This window comes from Vipera ursinii, assembly GCF_947247035.1.
Source record: "Vipera ursinii genome assembly, chromosome: 9".
NCBI classification, from domain to species: Eukaryota; Metazoa; Chordata; class Lepidosauria; order Squamata; family Viperidae; genus Vipera; species Vipera ursinii.
This window is the reverse complement of record NC_139523.1, coordinates 12247394-12263584: the sequence shown is the minus strand read 5'-3', so window position 1 is coordinate 12263584 and position 16191 is coordinate 12247394. Positions and strand designations below refer to the sequence as shown.

At 41.2% G+C, this 16191-nt stretch overlaps 2 protein-coding genes across 2 annotated transcripts; both read left to right on the top strand.

Annotated features, from left to right (window-relative positions):
* The first annotated feature begins 358 nt into the window (after positions 1-358).
* Positions 359-3571, top strand: NR0B2 (nuclear receptor subfamily 0 group B member 2). The gene is made up of 2 exons (XM_083369020.1): positions 359-1329; positions 3315-3571. Exons 1-2 carry the CDS (start codon positions 801-803, stop codon positions 3554-3556), a joined length of 771 nt encoding a protein of 256 aa, XP_083225146.1. The 5' UTR covers positions 359-800; the 3' UTR covers positions 3557-3571.
* Positions 3572-6553: 2982 nt separating this feature from the next.
* GPATCH3 (G-patch domain containing 3) lies at positions 6554-15346 on the top strand. The gene is made up of 7 exons (XM_083368959.1): positions 6554-6921; positions 9491-9924; positions 10336-10513; positions 11028-11087; positions 12624-12745; positions 13440-13567; positions 14978-15346. The coding sequence occupies exons 1-7, from the start codon at positions 6570-6572 to the stop codon at positions 15189-15191; spliced, it is 1488 nt and encodes a 495-aa protein (XP_083225085.1). The 5' UTR covers positions 6554-6569; the 3' UTR covers positions 15192-15346.
* Positions 15347-16191: the final 845 nt, after the last annotated feature.

Genomic DNA, 16191 nt, shown 5'->3' with positions numbered 1-16191 from the left:
CGGGGGGGGGGGGGGACACCTGAACTGAGAAAACATAAGGCTTAAGCAATTTATTCACTGCTCTGGACTTACTGGAGCCTCTGTTCAAGTTGAATTTGTACTAAATACAAAACTAGCGTGCTATACATTGCCAGTATCTCTCCAAATAAGACAACTGCACTGCGCTTCTAGGCATAGTGAGCACATTGTCTCTTTTTTTTTTTGTCCCTTGCCTCTTCATTATTAGCCAAGAGCAGCTGTCTGAGTTAAACAACCTTTAGATTACATGACTTCCAGGTTGCTTATTCCAAGGCTAGAACTTTATGAACTGTTTGCATAGGACTCTCTTTGTTGGACTTGGTGTGTGTGTTATGTGAACTCCTTGGCAGTGACCCCTATCGTTTCCTGACACCTGATTACAGACCAGCCTTGGTGCCATGGTACAGGCTGGGTTAATGACTTTGTTTATACTGATACCAGCGATCCAGTTAAGGTCCCAAGTCTTCTGGCACCTTCATTGAGAAAATGCTCCTCTGAGCCGCCGTGGAGAGTTCATTTCATTCTAACCAATCAGCCCAGGGCAGCCCTTGTTTTTCAATGAACTGCTGCTGCTCATCAACAGGAGGTCAAGGCTGCTGAAGTGGGTGGATTTATTCACCCATTCAGGAGCCTTATAAGCAGAGATGATAACAGCCAAGGAGAGGACGAAAGAAGCCACAGAGTAACAAGAGCTGTAGCTGAAGGGGTTGGACGCTTGCCGAAGCAGCAGGCTGGGAGGAAAGCACGCTTGACTGCACTGAGTGAGTCAGCTTGGCTCTCACATGAAGATGGAGTGTGAGAAGTGTCCTTGTCATCATGAAAGCAATGAGAATGCCATTCTCTACATGCTGCTCAGTGAGAACATGACCCACCACAAGGGTAGCCGTGGCTCTTCCCAACAACGCTGCTTGTGCCACAAGCGCCGTACCGTTTGCCTTCAGACCCCGCAAGCTACCTGCCAGGCCGCTTCTGACGTCTTGGTGAAGACCATCAGCTTCATGAAGAACTTGCCTTCTTTCCAGCTCCTGCCTTGGGAAGATCAGCTCTTACTGCTGGATAGCTGCTGGGCTCCCCTTTTCCTTCTGGGCTTGGTGCAGGAGATGGTGACTTTTGAGGTTATGGAAACCCCTGTACCCAGCATGCTGGAGAGGATCCTTCTTGATGGCCAGTGCAAGAGACACGAGCTGCAGCGGGTGCAGCCCAGCTTGGCCAGCGTGCAACGCCTCCAGTGTTGCTTAAACTCTTTCTGGAGCCTAGACTTGAGTCCTAAAGAATATGCCTATCTGAAAGGCGCCATTCTGTTCAACCCGGGTAAGTGCTGTGTCCCCATACATAGCTTCAGAAGGCCACACTTCACGCAATTGTTTTTTCCCCCATAATTGATGGGAAAACAAGCAGCATTCTTCCACAGACTCTCAGCTTTAGCTAGTCTCATTCCTTTTAGCGAGTCATCTGTATTTTGGTTAAAAAAACGCAAAACTATAAGGTGGAGAGCATCATAAATTATGATGCTGGGTTTTTTTTATCCAAAGATTAAACTTTATATAACCAAAGCAGCATCAAGTATTGCCATTAGAACAGTAAGCCATCTGTTGAGGCTGTTTTGCCACTCGGAGTCACTTTGGATAGTGAGATAAATTTAATAAAGAATATAAATTCAAGAAATGATTTTCCAATTGTCTATGGAGATTCTCAGTCATCCAGGTCATAGTTATCCCAAAGGTGCTTTTTCACAAGGCAACTGGACTTGTTTTTCTTTGAAGACATTTCGCTTCTCATTCAAGAAGCTTCTTCATCTCTGACTGTCGTTTCACTTCCATTCCCCACCATCCAGTCAGAGCTGAAGAAGCTTCTTGGATGAGAAGCAAAACCTCTTCAAAGTAAAACAAGAAAGTTAAGTTGGCTTGTAAAAAAGCACCTTTGGGATGAATTTCCAATTCTCTGCTACAAAAATACATAGAAATACACAGGGAGATAAGAAACTACAAAGAATTTCAAAACTGCTTAACAGGACAGAGTACATTCACTGATCTGTAAACTAATGAATTTGCGGTGTCGGATCTTTGAGGAAGGGGAGATTTTTGTGGACAAAAGCACTCTTAGGCTTTATTAAAATATGTGCAAACTTATTTTATCCACCCACTGAATGGCAAATCTTAACCATCAGCTCTTTCCAACTTGAACCTGGATATCACCAATCAAGCAATCTCATTAGTGGACATTTGTATTTATTGCTGTGATATTCTGCACCTCCAGTCAAAAAGACTGAGGTGGCAAATGGCATTCTTCTCTATCTTCAAGCTCATTTTCTTCACAACATCCCTTACAGATAGGTTACCCTGAGACAGAGTAAGTGGTGGGATTCAGCCAGTTCGCACCAGTTCAGCGGTAGCTATTTTTTTTTTTGTTGCCCAGGCCCAGAATGGACTTCCAGAAGCGGCATCCACATAGTTGTTCACATATTTGAATCCCACCACTGGACAGAGTATGAGCAGGCAATATCATCTCATGAACTTCATGACAATTAGAGGTGCTAGAATCTCTCTGAAATGGGCACCTGATCCTTCTAGACCAGGGGTCGGCAACCTCGGCTCTTTTATGACTCGTGGACTTCAACTCCCAGAATTCCTGAGCCAGCATAGCTGGCTCAGGAATTCTGGGAGTTGAAGTCCACGAGTCATAAAAGAGCCGAGGTTGCCGACCCCTGTTCTAGACTGTAACTTCCCTTCAGTTCAGGAAGATCTGTCATGCCCAGAATTATAAGCACTTCTATTTTATTTGAATTCAGCATTGATTTACTTAGTTTTACCCTTCATTCAGTTTATCTACCTATAGACAGGACCCTAAACTGCTGCATGGAAATAATAGGAGTCACACAATATCCCGTAACAGTTAATGTGCAATGGCTTCGTAATGTTGTTAAAAAAGCAAGTGGACCATGACAGAACTCGGATAGCTTTAATATAAAAACTTCTACTTTGTTGGGCTGCTTCCTTCAAATGTCCCTATCAAATATCTGTTTGCAGGATACTGTTTCTTCCTGAATAGTTTTTTTTTTCCTGGGAAGGAAATGATAGGGAAATTGAAAAGAATTATAAGTTAGAGGATAAATCAGCTGCACCTCTCATAGAAGTTTGTAAATGAGGCAGAGTGAAACTTGAGGAATAAATAATGCAACTGAACACACTTTGCATAATTTAATCTTCTATCACTGGCAAATGGAAGAAATCAGTTTACCTTTTCAAGGAGTCTGTAATTAATTTCTGATTCTCTCTCTTCCCCCCCCCCCTTTCCAGACATTCCAGGTCTCCGGGCTTCCTCGTACATTGAGAGCCTCCAGCGAGAAGCTCAGCAAGCACTCCAACAAGTCCTAGTGCTTCTCCACTTGGAAGATCAAGGTCGATTTGCCCGAGTCCTGCTGAGTTCCTCCTCCTTGAGATCCATTCCCCCAGCTCTCATTACCGATCTTTTCTTTGAACCCATCATTGGAAAGACAGACATTCTTGAGCTCTTAATAGAAATGCTGCTGATGAAATAGTTTAAGTAACCATAACAACCTTGTGCTGTTGAGCCAGGCAACATATGCTTTGCTTGGTATTCAACTCCAAGAGAACACAGAACGGACAAGGCATAACATCTTAGCAGCCAGATTGCAAACAAAGAAGGTGCTAGTGGGCGAACTCATATTTTCTTCCTGAACAATGCAAGAAAGCAATATGCACCCAAGCCCTGTAAAGTGTTGTACTTGTAACAAGGTGTTTGGAGTAGGTAATTCCTATTCTAGCATAGCAGCATTTGTAGCAAATGTATTGGCACCATAAAACTGCCGAGTCCCGGGTGCTCGGTGTCATCAGTTGTAGTTATGGGATAAAAGCTCTGCCAGAACCAATCTTGTTCAAACATGCCTGCAGCTCCAAAATGAGGCATACAGTATTGATTTTTTTTTACTGCGTTTATATTGGCTTCAGTTTCAAAGTTCAAATTTTATAGGGATGTCTTGCCTACAGAAAGACTCCTGGGAACTGCCATTGACTGGGAAATAATCCACAGCCTCCCTTCCAGAATATAGACCCAGGATTTCCTAGAAAAAAAGAACCAGGTGGTCTTTCAGAATACAACTGATCTCTCCCAGCTCCTAAAAAAGGATATGCGTATAAATGCAATTCGTTTTTCTAAACAATTTTTAAAATAAGAATATTGACCTGCATACATTTCAATTTTCAAGTGCAAATACTTTGCTTTGAGGTATCCTGACTTTTGTATAGATTTGTGCATTGAGAAAAGCTAAGGTCAGAATGTGTCAATTTCCATTATTCATCATTTTCCTGCTGGACTGAGGTTTCTTTTCCCTCCAGTTTGCTTTGCATAGATTGCCAAAAGCAGTTGCTTTTCTCTTCTCCAGTTTATACTGTTGTTCTATGCTGGTTTATGCCCTCTTTGCACAAATTTCCAATGTTAGTATTTCGCGAGCAGATGCTTCTTGTGATTTGTACGTAGTAAGAAAGTTAACTTATTGTTGTTGTTTTTTTTAAAAAAAGAAATAAAAGCATTCTCAGTTTGTTCCATGGAAATTTATTAATGAGCGCTGAAATATACATCTCCAATTTCACATGATGTCTGCATTCAAAGGTTGTCCTAAGCCAAAATCAAGATGTACGTGTCTAGTTCTGGATATCAACAGGCATATTTCAGTAGTTTTTGAAAGGGAGGCCAGTCGTACAGCAAACAGGTTCTATGATGAAATATCAAAGAGTTAGACTATGCCTACTCTGAAGGAGAGAAGATTGATGGGAACATAAAAGTAAACTTGGGATACTTGACTTGTCATTAAAAAGCCAAGATTTCTTCTCTGCTTTCTCAAAGGGCAGGAATATATGAAGGAATGTTAGAAAGCAGTTTGATAATGGAGTGACTACTCTTGAGGTAATGACCTCTTGCTGGAAGTCCTTCAGGACAGACACCTTGGATGGAGAATTTTCTACTTCTAGATTTCTAAGAAACGGGCCCTACAGCTCTCTCCAGTTTACAATAGTTTCTGTATTGTACCAAACTGTATTTATTTAATAAAACCCCAGATGGCTGAACTAAGGATTCTTCCACACATTAAGCCTAAAGCTGCTCATCTCCCATGTGGAAACTGGGGAGGCAATAGTTCTATCCAGACAGACATTACCATAGCTGCCAACTGGTGGTATTCCTATGCTTCTTTACCCCTTATATGCCAAGGACCAATCTCTATCTTTCTGAGATCAATTATTGGAGAAATAGTTTCCATTGATAAGCCCCCTCTGTGAAACTCCTGCCCATCCAAAAATCCACTTGGAATTTGGTGGGGTGAGGGAAACATAAATGTACTATGGTATTATTCCTCCTGTCAGGTGGACTAGTTAGGGAAACTGGCAAAACTCTTGTCAGTTTCACTTGGCTTAAAATAATAGTTCGTTATGAAGAAAAAGTCCAATCTTTCATTATAGGTAGTCCTCAACTTACACCTGTTCATTCAGTGACCACTCGAAATTACTAAGACACTGAAAAAAGTGACATGACCATTTTTCACACAACCGTTGCAGCATCTTCATGGTCATATGATCAACATATGACCTGATCAACAAACCTGGCTCTTTGAGCTATCAGGTCTGGACTGAGGGGTTTTAATGATTTTAAATTGAGATTTTAATTCTTGGGGCCATATTTTATTTTATTTAATTTTATTTTAACTTAATTTTATACTGTATTGTTTTTAAATTTTGCCCTGTAAACCGCCCTGAGTCCTTCGGGAATAGGGCGGTATACAAACTGAATAAATAAATAAATAAATAAACATTCAGATGTTTGGCAACTGACTTATACTTACAATAGTTGCAGTGTCCTGGGGTCATGCGATCACCATTTGCAACCTGATGATAAACAAAGTTAATTGGGAAGCCAGATTCATTTAACAACTGCAACGATTCAGTTAACAACTGTGGTAAGAAAGGTCATAAAATGGGGCAAAATTCAATATATGTTATTCAAAGAAACTTATGTATATCACGTTGTGTAAATCAGTGTTTCTCAGTTCAGCAAATTTAACATAAATTCACCTCTCAGAACTCCTAGCTAGTAAGGGAGTCTAAATTCAGAGATACAGTGAATACTTCCCTTTCTCTGTCTGAATTCCACCCTCTGACATTTCAGTAAGGAAAGCTTGAGCGTCCCAAACTCAGGGGAGCTAAACCTCGAGTTTTCTGTAAGTCAGAAGTATGGTTTCAGCCAAAGAACACTTAACACAGGGGTCTTCAAACTTGGCCCTTTTATGACTTGTGGACTTCAACTCCCAGAATTCTGGGAGTTGAAGTCCACAAGTCATAAAAGGGCCAAGTTTGAAGACCCTTGACTTCTTAACATAACATTACTATTCTTTTTCTATAGACTTTTCTGTCTGGTAGCCTTGCTTTTATCTCTATGACCAAGAGACAAAGAACCCGTTTCCGTTCTATGGTGACGCCATCATTCCGCGTCGCCAAGCCGGCGACGCCGAAGGTCACATGACGTCTCCCAGTCGTTGGAAGATGGCGGACGCGGCTTCGGCTTCTTCGTCCCCTGAGCGCGGCGACTGCTATTGCCTGGTGAGCTGCGTTCCAGCCCAGCTGCGCTCCGCCGATCTCCGCTCCTACTTCAGCCAGTTCATCGAAGCCGGCGGCTTCCTTTGCTTCCATTATCGGCATCGCCCCGAGCGGGAAGAGCAGCTGGGCGGCCCTTCCAGGCCAGGAGGGCGGACCTGCTGCTGCCTGGTGGCGGTGAAGCCCGGGTGGTCTCTCCGCTTGGTTCGCATGTATTCCGGCAAGCGATGGATCGACGCGCAGGGGGAGACGCTGCCTGGCCGGTGCGTCATACGAAGGGTCCGGATTTCCCTAGACAGAGGTATTAAGAGATCGGAGGGGTAGCCCTGGGCTGCCTGTCCTGGGTTCTGCTACAAATGTCGCATCACATGTCATGGTTTCATGTCATCGTTTCTCCACTTTGTGTCTAGAACAGGCATTCCCGAACTGCGAGGTGGGGAGGTGTGGGAGGTGTGCAGAGCTTTTTCCAGAGTTTTTGTGTGTGTGTGTGTCAGTGTTATTAATTTTTTAAAATTACAGTCTTTAGCGCTTAGTAAACAACAGGTTCTCTGGGTTCAACTATTTAACATTAACTTCTTCAATATCAATCTGTTCAATGCTACACAATCCAGTGTTTTTTCCCTGATCCTCCTTTCTTCTCCATATTTTTTCCATTTCCCCCTCATTACACCATTACAGTTTTTGTACTGTTAACGTATACAGAGTTAAATATAAGCATCTTCATATTTTACTAATATACAAATAATATCAATTCATAAACCCATGTCAATTTATTAATCGATATCCTGTTTATTGTGCTCTTGTTAAGGTTTGATTTCCCATCAGTATTTGAAATATCTTTATCAGTTATGATTTTCTCAATATTAATTATATTTATATAGCTAAAAGTTTTATTCAAATAAATCCTCTTATCTTCGTATTACCCATATAAAACAAGAAAAGGGAAAAAATGCTATCTTAATTCTAAATCATATCTTTCATTATAAAAGTCTAATTATATCTAAGGGTCATCCGTTCATTTAATCTTATTCAAACAAGTATTTGAACATATAATGCCCCCTCTAAAAGGTCAAATCTTCTGTTTTTTGAATCTGACCCTCGCTTTCTTTCTTTGCCAAGTTGCTTTCCAAGCCAGGATAATTAGGTTGCCCAGGAATTTTCTTTTTGTTTTTGTGTACTTGGCACGAGGAAGACAATTTAGGTAGGGTATTTTGGGTGTGGAGGGGGGGAATTCTACCCATTTATAAACAACTCCCAGTTCCTTTCTCCCTCCATTTCTCTTTTCATTCCCTATCTCCCAAGTTGTGACATTTCCCTTGACAGCTCTATATTCCCGTTTTAAAAATCTTCCTTGCCATCAGATATATTTTGCAGACTTTAATCTCCCAAGCCAGGAATCACCAAGCAGCCAGGAAGCAAATCACAGTGCTATACATAAATCCACTACTAGATATCATTCAAAGTCCATTTTCCACTCTTAAAACAAAGGATTGATTTCTTATATTTCGCCTCTTTTTTTCCCAAAGAGAAAATCTTAACAGTTATCTCAGTTCTCAAATTTATCGAAACTGTACCTGTATGTTTCTGTCCCCCATAAAATTAAAACACCGCTTCTGTTTACATTCGGAGGTTTTTAGCTTCTTGGGAGCCTTTCCCAGGAAATTCAGTTGTAAAATAGTAAAGAAAGGGTCAATATTCTCACCCATTTCCAAACATGCTGTTGTTAGCAGCTAATGGTCGGCCACAGGAATGTAGCCGGTCTTTCCCCTGCCGGTTTGGAGGGCTTTCCTTGGATCGAATGGAAAGACTGCCATCTCTCCATGTTCAACAAGGCACCCCTCTTTTCCATCACCTCTTCAGGGCGGTTTTAGGCCCTTTTTAGGGCACCCAGCAGGGCGAAATTGGGCGCGGAAGGGAGAGCCTTACCTTCCTGCGGCCCATCCTGCCATGATGCAAACCGGAAGCCACTTTTTCCAGAGTTTCATTGTATTGTTTCCATTGTTCATTTGTGTCAGTTTGGGACTGGGTTTTTATGGGAGGTGTGTACATTATTACACTAATGGGAGTTGTGATGACAAAAAATGTTTAGGAACCACTGGTCTAGAAGAAAGGAGTAGGAAAAGAATTTGAGCGGAGGACTTGTCTCTCCTTGCTTAATCTGCCATGCCATCGGCATGTTATGGTTCCCATCTCTTGAGGAATGTCACCTCATGGGACATGCTATGGTGCCTGCCCATCATAATAACAATAACAACAACAACAATAATGATGATGATGTTGGAAGGGACCTTGAAGGTCATCTAGCCCAGCCCCCTGCTCAGGCAGGAAACCCTATACCATTTCAGACATATGGCTGTCCAGTCTTTGCTTAGAAACTTCCAGTGTTGGAGCATTCACCGCTTCCGGAGGCCTGGCCTTTACAAAGGGCCTGAAAGCTTGGCTTTGGTGTCAGGGTTGGGGATCCAGCAGTGGCTGATGTGGAGCCTGCCAGATGGCTACATTGTTAGTAAATTGGATTATACCCTTGCAGATTATTTTTTTATGGTTTTAATAGTTTTAGTGTTTGTAATGGCTCTTGTATGTTTGTTTGGGGAGAGGGGGTTTCTGTGGTTGTTTTTTTCTGTTAACTTTATGAGCTGTATGTGATGAGATGGGCAGCTCTACAAGTTGAACAAATAGAATTTAAGCCCAGTGTGAGAGCACTGTGCAAACATAGTAAATACTAGGGCTATTAAATAATGGCCTGAAAAAGCTGGAAGACAACTCATCTGGTGTTTTTTTACAGCTCATATCCAGTAGCCCTAAAGAATGGAAACTTGTTACTGTACTAACTTTCTTCCTTATCTGTACATTTATGTGTATATTCACAGAGACTGGTTTATTTTCTTATAAAACCAAAAAGGAGCTCCATACTATATCAAGAGAAGTTTTCACTCAGGATGATTTTGAACGACTCCCTGAACTGAATCCTCCCGCGGTAATGCCTCATGGAAACGTGGGAACTCCGTTACGAGTCTTCTTAGAGCTTATCAGAACTTGCCGAATGCCCACTCGTGTAATTAAGAAGCTGCAGTTACGGTTCCCTAAATCCGGCTCGTCTCGCAGGTATGGGAATGTACCATTTTCATACGAGGGAACTGATACTATTGTAGAAGAGGAGCGAGTTTACACTGCTATGGGAGAAGAAATAACGGAAGGAGACCACTTGCCAAATGTAGAGCTAGTAAACCAGGATGGTGATGCAGAAGAGGGAGACCACGAAGAACCAGAAAAGAAAGAAACAGATGGCTCTGAACTGGATTGTGTAAGTAGTTTCTTCCAATTGTCAAACACGGAACTATTATATATCTCATTACCAAGTCAAAGTTGCTACTTTACTTCTTTGAGGAAAAAAGAACATTTATTAATGTGTAGAAGCTAAAAAAGGTTCTTGGGAATCTGAAGTCAGAGCTGATTAGCCTAAGCAACTGCAATGTGTTTCTGGCCTTTGAGATTTTTCAGTTTTTGCATTCTCGGGACCACCCGTTAATTTAATGGTAAAGAGTTTTCACCAGAAGCCATGTACTTTAATAGAAAGATCCTTTATTTTCGTAAAATCCACAGCTAAATTTTTTTTAAAAAAAATCTTAAGGGGAATGTTAATTCAGATGGGGGAGGGAGACTAAATCTTAGCGGTATTATTCTTCTGTTCCTGATGATCTGAGTTCTGCTACAGGAGGATGATGATAGATGTGAGGAGTGGGAACGGCATGAGGCCCTGCATGAAGATGTCACCAGCCAGGAACGCACAAAAGAACGTTTGTATGAGGAGGAAATTGAGCTAAAGTGGGAGAAAGGCGGCTCTGGGTTGGTCTTCTACACAGATGCACAATATTGGCAAGAAGAGGGAGCAGGTAAATTAGCAGATGTCTTCATTCTGCGTTGCTACTAAAGTCTGGATGCTTTTTCAACCATATGCTTTTGTGTCCTGTTTGTAAATACTTGGCCCTTTCTCGGGAATGAAAGATGTAGAAATGCTGATGTCGAAAGTATGTAGAAATATCAAAAGCAGGGTTAGTTCCTGGCAGCTATTCATACATCTTCCTTTGTTTCATCCTCATCTTCCTCATCCTCTTTTTTTTTCCTTGCCCCCTCCCCAAAGATTAGGGTAGAATTAGGGCAATTAGAGCAAAGACTCAATAAATATTGATACAGGGCAAGTTCATAGAGGAGAGGGTATCCCTTTTTATGTTCCCATTTTATAAAAAGCTATGAATGAAACAGGATATAAAAAGTGGCTTTGTTTCAATACATGCAGAGTTCATAAGGCACTCATATATTGTAAAGCAGGGTGATGTTAGCACAGGAAGAATGGTGGCAGTGAGTTGCATGTACTCTTTTCTTCACACACAACTTTTCTTTTGGCAGATTTTGATGAACAGACAGCTGACGATTGGGATGTCGACATGAGCATCTACTATGAGAAAGGTATTGATCTATGTTGACAGGAACAGATAGAATCTGAAGCGTAACTGGAAGCTTCAGTTTAGCAAGAATTGAATTTACTCTCTTGGCAAGGTGAGATACTACAGTCATCTTGCCCTGCCATTCCTTCAAACACAATTCAAAATTGAAAATATGAAAATTACTTTGTTCTTCAGTGCAAAGCTACAGGTAGTCCTTGCTTAAAGGCTGCCCTATTTAGCAACCGTTTGAAGTTACAATGGTGCTGAAAAAAGTAATTTTATGTTGAGTCCTCACACTTACGACTGTTGCAGCATCTTGCAGTCACACGATCCCCAGAGCCATGGTGGCATAGTGGTTAGAATGCAGTATTGCATGTTGATTCTGCTGACTGCCAGGAGTTTGATCCTCACCATCTCAAGGTTGACTCAGGCTTCCATCCTTCCGAGGTCGGTAAAAATGAGGACCCAGATTCTTGCGGGGCAATATGCTGACAGGGCTTAGACAGGGCTGTAAAACACTGAAGTGGTATATAAGTCTTAAGTGCCATTGCTATTTGCACGTTTCACTGCTGGCTTTCAACAAGTGAGTCAGTGGAGAAGCCAGCAGTGAAATTGTGATTTGTAATCCCTAGATATCTCGCTTAACAATGGAGTTGCTGGTCCCAGGTGGGGTAACTAACTGAGAACTACCTCCTATCTCAAAGGACCTGCTGCAAGTCTTTGTACTAAAGGCTAGGTGCCTTTCTATTATATCTTCCTGGTTGCTTTCTCATCATCTAGCACAGGGGTCCTCAAGCTTGGCCACTTTAAGACTTGTGGACTTCAACTCCCAGAATTCCCCAGAATGGCTGGGGAATTCTAGGAGTTGAAGTCCACAAGTCTTAAAGTGGCCAAGCTTGAGGACCCCTGATCTAGCACATGGACTGCAGTGGCATGTAACTTTAGAAGTCCCTCTGCTTCGGTTTGTCTGTGCTTGACCATCAATATAAACAGGACTTGTTCGTCTCATCTCCTTTTAAACTGTCCTGTCTCATTACATTTGTCTATAAAATACACAGGCAGTAAATTCTCACCAAAATGGCATTTCTCCCTCTTCCCTTAAATAAGTGAGATACTTCCTTATCTTTGAATTGTTCAATAGAACAGACCTAACGTTTTAAGATCTAATAGGGTAATTAAAGAGAGTTTTGCTATCCATTTCTTAAGGCATTGAATGTACAATCAGCCCTAATTAAATGGAAGCCATTTCATCCAGCAAAACAGGATTGGTGAAAAGAACTCTTAGTGGCTGTTCTTAGCAATCCTTCCTTTGAACTCCAGTGCTGAGCATCTAAAGCTGCCTTTACTTAAACTGGTATCTGCTTTGCTAATTGTCCAAGGTCTTGTTGGACATTTCTCCCCCTGCTTTTCTGCCTGATCTCACTTCACCAGAAGTACCCAGGCCTTCTATATTCATATTTCCCACATATAGACAAAGCCTCCCTCCTCTATAGCCTCTTGATTTTTCTCCTTTTTTTCTTGTGGCAGAAAATTTATATGGGGTTTCCATTCATTCTAGATGGTGGTGACAAAGATGCTAAAGATTTGGTACAGATGCGGTTTGAACAGAGACTCCGGGATGGTGTAGAAGATGGGTCTGTCCTGGGTCAACGAATTGGGAACTTTGAAAAATATACCAAGGTACGAAGTGAAGTGGGAATATATTACTTGTCTAAAATAAAACAGAACAGATACTGAAAAGCCTTCATTCACATTTTGAGGTAACAGTTTTGCTGCAGCTATTAATGAAATGTGTGGTTTATAGCACAAGAGGCAAGGAGAATGACTGCTGTTGTGTGGTGCTAAAGCCCCTAATAAAGTTGATACAGATAATCCTCAACTTACAACCATTCATTTAGTGACGATTCAAAGTTAAAATGGCAATGAAAAAAGCGACTTATGACTGGGTTTCACACTTATGACCATCGCAGCATCCCCGTGGCCACACAATCAAAATTTGGGTATCTAGCGACTGGCATGTGTTTATGACAGTTGCCCTTGTCCCATGGTCATCGGATTATCATTTGTAGCCTTCCCAAGCTGGCTTCCAACAAGCAAACTAAATGGGAGAAGCCAGATTTGCTTAATGACCATATTGTTGACTTAATTGCAATGATTTGCTTAGCAACTGTGGCCCAAAAGGTCATAAAATGGGGCAAAATTGACTTAACTGCCTTGCTTAGCAGTGGAAATTTGGGGCTCAGTTGTGGTCGTAAAGTTGAAAACTGCCTGTATGCTTCTGATAATGATTACGCTGTTTCTTTAAAAATCTGGTTCCTCTGTTGATTCTGGCGTTGGTGCTTTAGAACTGGTTTTTTTTGTGTGTGTGTGCCAGGGCTTTGGCCGAAAAGTGATGGAGAGACAGGGCTGGACCGAAGGTCTTGGCTTGGGAAGCAGCAGCTCAGGAATGGCTGAAGCCTTAGACAACGAGGGCCGGAATCCCCGATGCAAGAGAGGTTTAGGGTAAGTCAGGCAGGTCTCTTTCAAAATAAGTGCAACTAAGGGCTTCCACATAACGTGTGAACGGGCTGGTGGTCTCAGGTCTCTCGAGTGCTTTGAAAATGCAGAAAACACATGAAACAGTGTGGCATTCTGGAGAAATCTTCTAGCACTTACAGTCTTGCTGTCTGAGTATGATGCAAAGTGCAGATCAAAATATCAGAGCGATAGTTTTCTGGCCCTAAAGGCTGTTTATAAGAATAAACTGACATAAGCCTTCAGTTCCATGCTAACTTTAAAATAAGGGAAAGTTGCATTACATACACAACTAGTTTCACTGCAGCTTTCTCATGCATTGGAAACATCCTAAAAACAGAAGTATTTTTTTTTACAAGGGGTAGGAATAATAATATTCCCATGTGTTAGGTCAGGGGGTCTTCAAACTTGGCCCTTTGATGACTTGTGGACTTCAATTTCCAGAAATTCTGGGAATCCACAAGTCATCAAAGGGCCAAGTTTGAAGACCCCCGGGTAGGGGAAAACTTTTTAAATATAAAATGATTTCAGTAAATATTATAATTACAACAGTGAAACCTACTACAAAATAAAAGATGAATAAAAAGTTGGCCTACAAAACCCTGGATGGCTTGGCATCAAGGTATGTTGTCATCCACCTTGAAGGAAAGGCTACCCACCACCGTAAAGTGAAGGAAGGTAAAATTGCAGATGCTGTTTCTCCAATAGGATCCCAACAATGTGGAATAACTCACCTTATGATAACTAGACTGGCCAGCACATTGCAGGTTTCTGGAAGATAGTTAATTCCATAGTGTTCTGCAGGACTTTTGATGGATGACTGTCCCTTTGGTTATAATGCTCCATGTGATTCAGATACATATTTGGTATGTGCTGTTAGGATCAAAGTCTTTACCCTGTGAATGTTTTATGGTTGGCTTATTTTTCCTTTTGTGGATGTTTTAACTGTTGGCACCAAAGATGCTTTAATATTTGGAATTGCTACTGGTATTTCCACCGACCTTTTAATCACTTTTGTAGTGGTTGTAAATGGAATTTGTATGAGTCATTAAATGCAACAGATAGAATATTTTTCGTTCCCAAAAATACCTAACTGAAACCTACAACAAATGTTATCCCTGTTTTTTCATATCAATTTCTGCAATATATTTACACACTAAACTTATATAAATGCTAATACGCAAAAAACTCTGTGCCTGATTTCAGAACAACGGCCCTACAAAATATTCATGAGGATCACAAAAGGATTGCATCAGTTGTATTATTTTTATTTGCTAGATTTTGGGGGGGAAATTTCTCCAATGTACTTTTTACAGTATTGTTCAGAGCAGAGCTGAAGGCAACTGATTACTCTTTGCTTTGTCTCTGAAGAACGACTCATTCTCTGCTCTTCTTTAGGTATCATGGTGAGAAACTCCAGACTTTCATCAAACCCAAGAATCCACGCAGGGACAACTATTGTCTCATTTCTACCATCTACGATGACACTCATCCTGTGGACTCAGAAGATCAGCTTCTTCGGCGTCAGCCGCCAATCAGTATGAAGTACCGGCAAGAGGTGTCTTTTGTCCAAGCCAGGCACGGCGTGCTGGAGAATTCCAGTTCTGCATGAAGGGCTCGCCAAGAGGGAAGGACTTTCAGATTGTGTCCACTTTTCCAGTGGCCAATTTTTTTCATAAAATTTTATTACTGTACATTATCACACAAAACAGGTATAGCAAAGCCAGAGCAGATTTTAATTATTTATATTAAAAGAAAAATACCTGATACTGCTTCTTGATACTTTACTATAAAATTAATTGATTAATTAACAGTTCACATAACCCTACTCTGTAATAAGTCTATATGAAATCTTGCATTTTCATTCTTGATTTAAGGTGTGTCCTGCATACCTCTTTTATGCAATGAAGGGTGTTTGGCCTAGTATATGGTGTAATTGAAGAGCAATGATTATACTCTGACTAAAAGAGGAGTAAACTTGACCAACAAGATTGAACTCTATCAACTCTGCAACAAATTGAAAAGCCATTTTCACTTCGTTTTCGGTTGACACAGCTGCACATTAACAATGTTAATGTAAAATTTTAAAAGACACAGCAAAAAAGTAAAACGAATTGGGTATAGGTTGTTTCTATGTTTTTACTTAGAATCATTGCTCTTATAGTCTGTCCCTCTAGCCCAGGGGTGAGCAGTTAATTTTCCCAAGTGGTCACATGAGAAACTGGGATGTGATGGAGGGCCAAACCAGTAGGGCTTTAAAGATGTCTAGGCATGCACCTATGGACATACATAAATTGGGGGGAGGGGAAATGTTGCCTTCAAAATAAAAGCAATACAATTGTATTGGATGCATGGCGCATACTTATTTACATTTGATTTCTAATTTTCAATTGACTTCCCATGGGTGGGACAGGGACAGACAAAGATGTGGCTGAGGAGCCCTAAAATGTCCAGGTCTTCTCTAGCCAATACTTCAGTTTACATGCAGCGCCATTTCCAAAGACTGACTGGTTTACAGTTAATTACATAATATTAAAGCATAAAAAAGCAGCAATCTAATCACGAACAAAACTGATGGGAAATGATTGCTATAATTTCAATATAATAATTGC

Bases quoted from the DNA above. Each gene is read 5' to 3' on its own strand.
- NR0B2 (XM_083369020.1), top strand. From the start codon at position 801: ATGAAGATGGAGTGTGAGAAGTGTCCTTGTCATCATGAAAGCAATGAG. The intron at 1,330-3,314 runs GTAAGTGCTGTG...CCCCCTTTCCAG, and splicing joins CGCCATTCTGTTCAACCCGG to ACATTCCAGGTCTCCGGGCT.
- GPATCH3 (XM_083368959.1), top strand. From the start codon at position 6,570: ATGGCGGACGCGGCTTCGGCTTCTTCGTCCCCTGAGCGCGGCGACTGC. The intron at 11,088-12,623 runs GTATTGATCTAT...CATTCATTCTAG, and splicing joins GAGCATCTACTATGAGAAAG to ATGGTGGTGACAAAGATGCT. The intron at 13,568-14,977 runs GTAAGTCAGGCA...GCTCTTCTTTAG, and splicing joins CGATGCAAGAGAGGTTTAGG to GTATCATGGTGAGAAACTCC.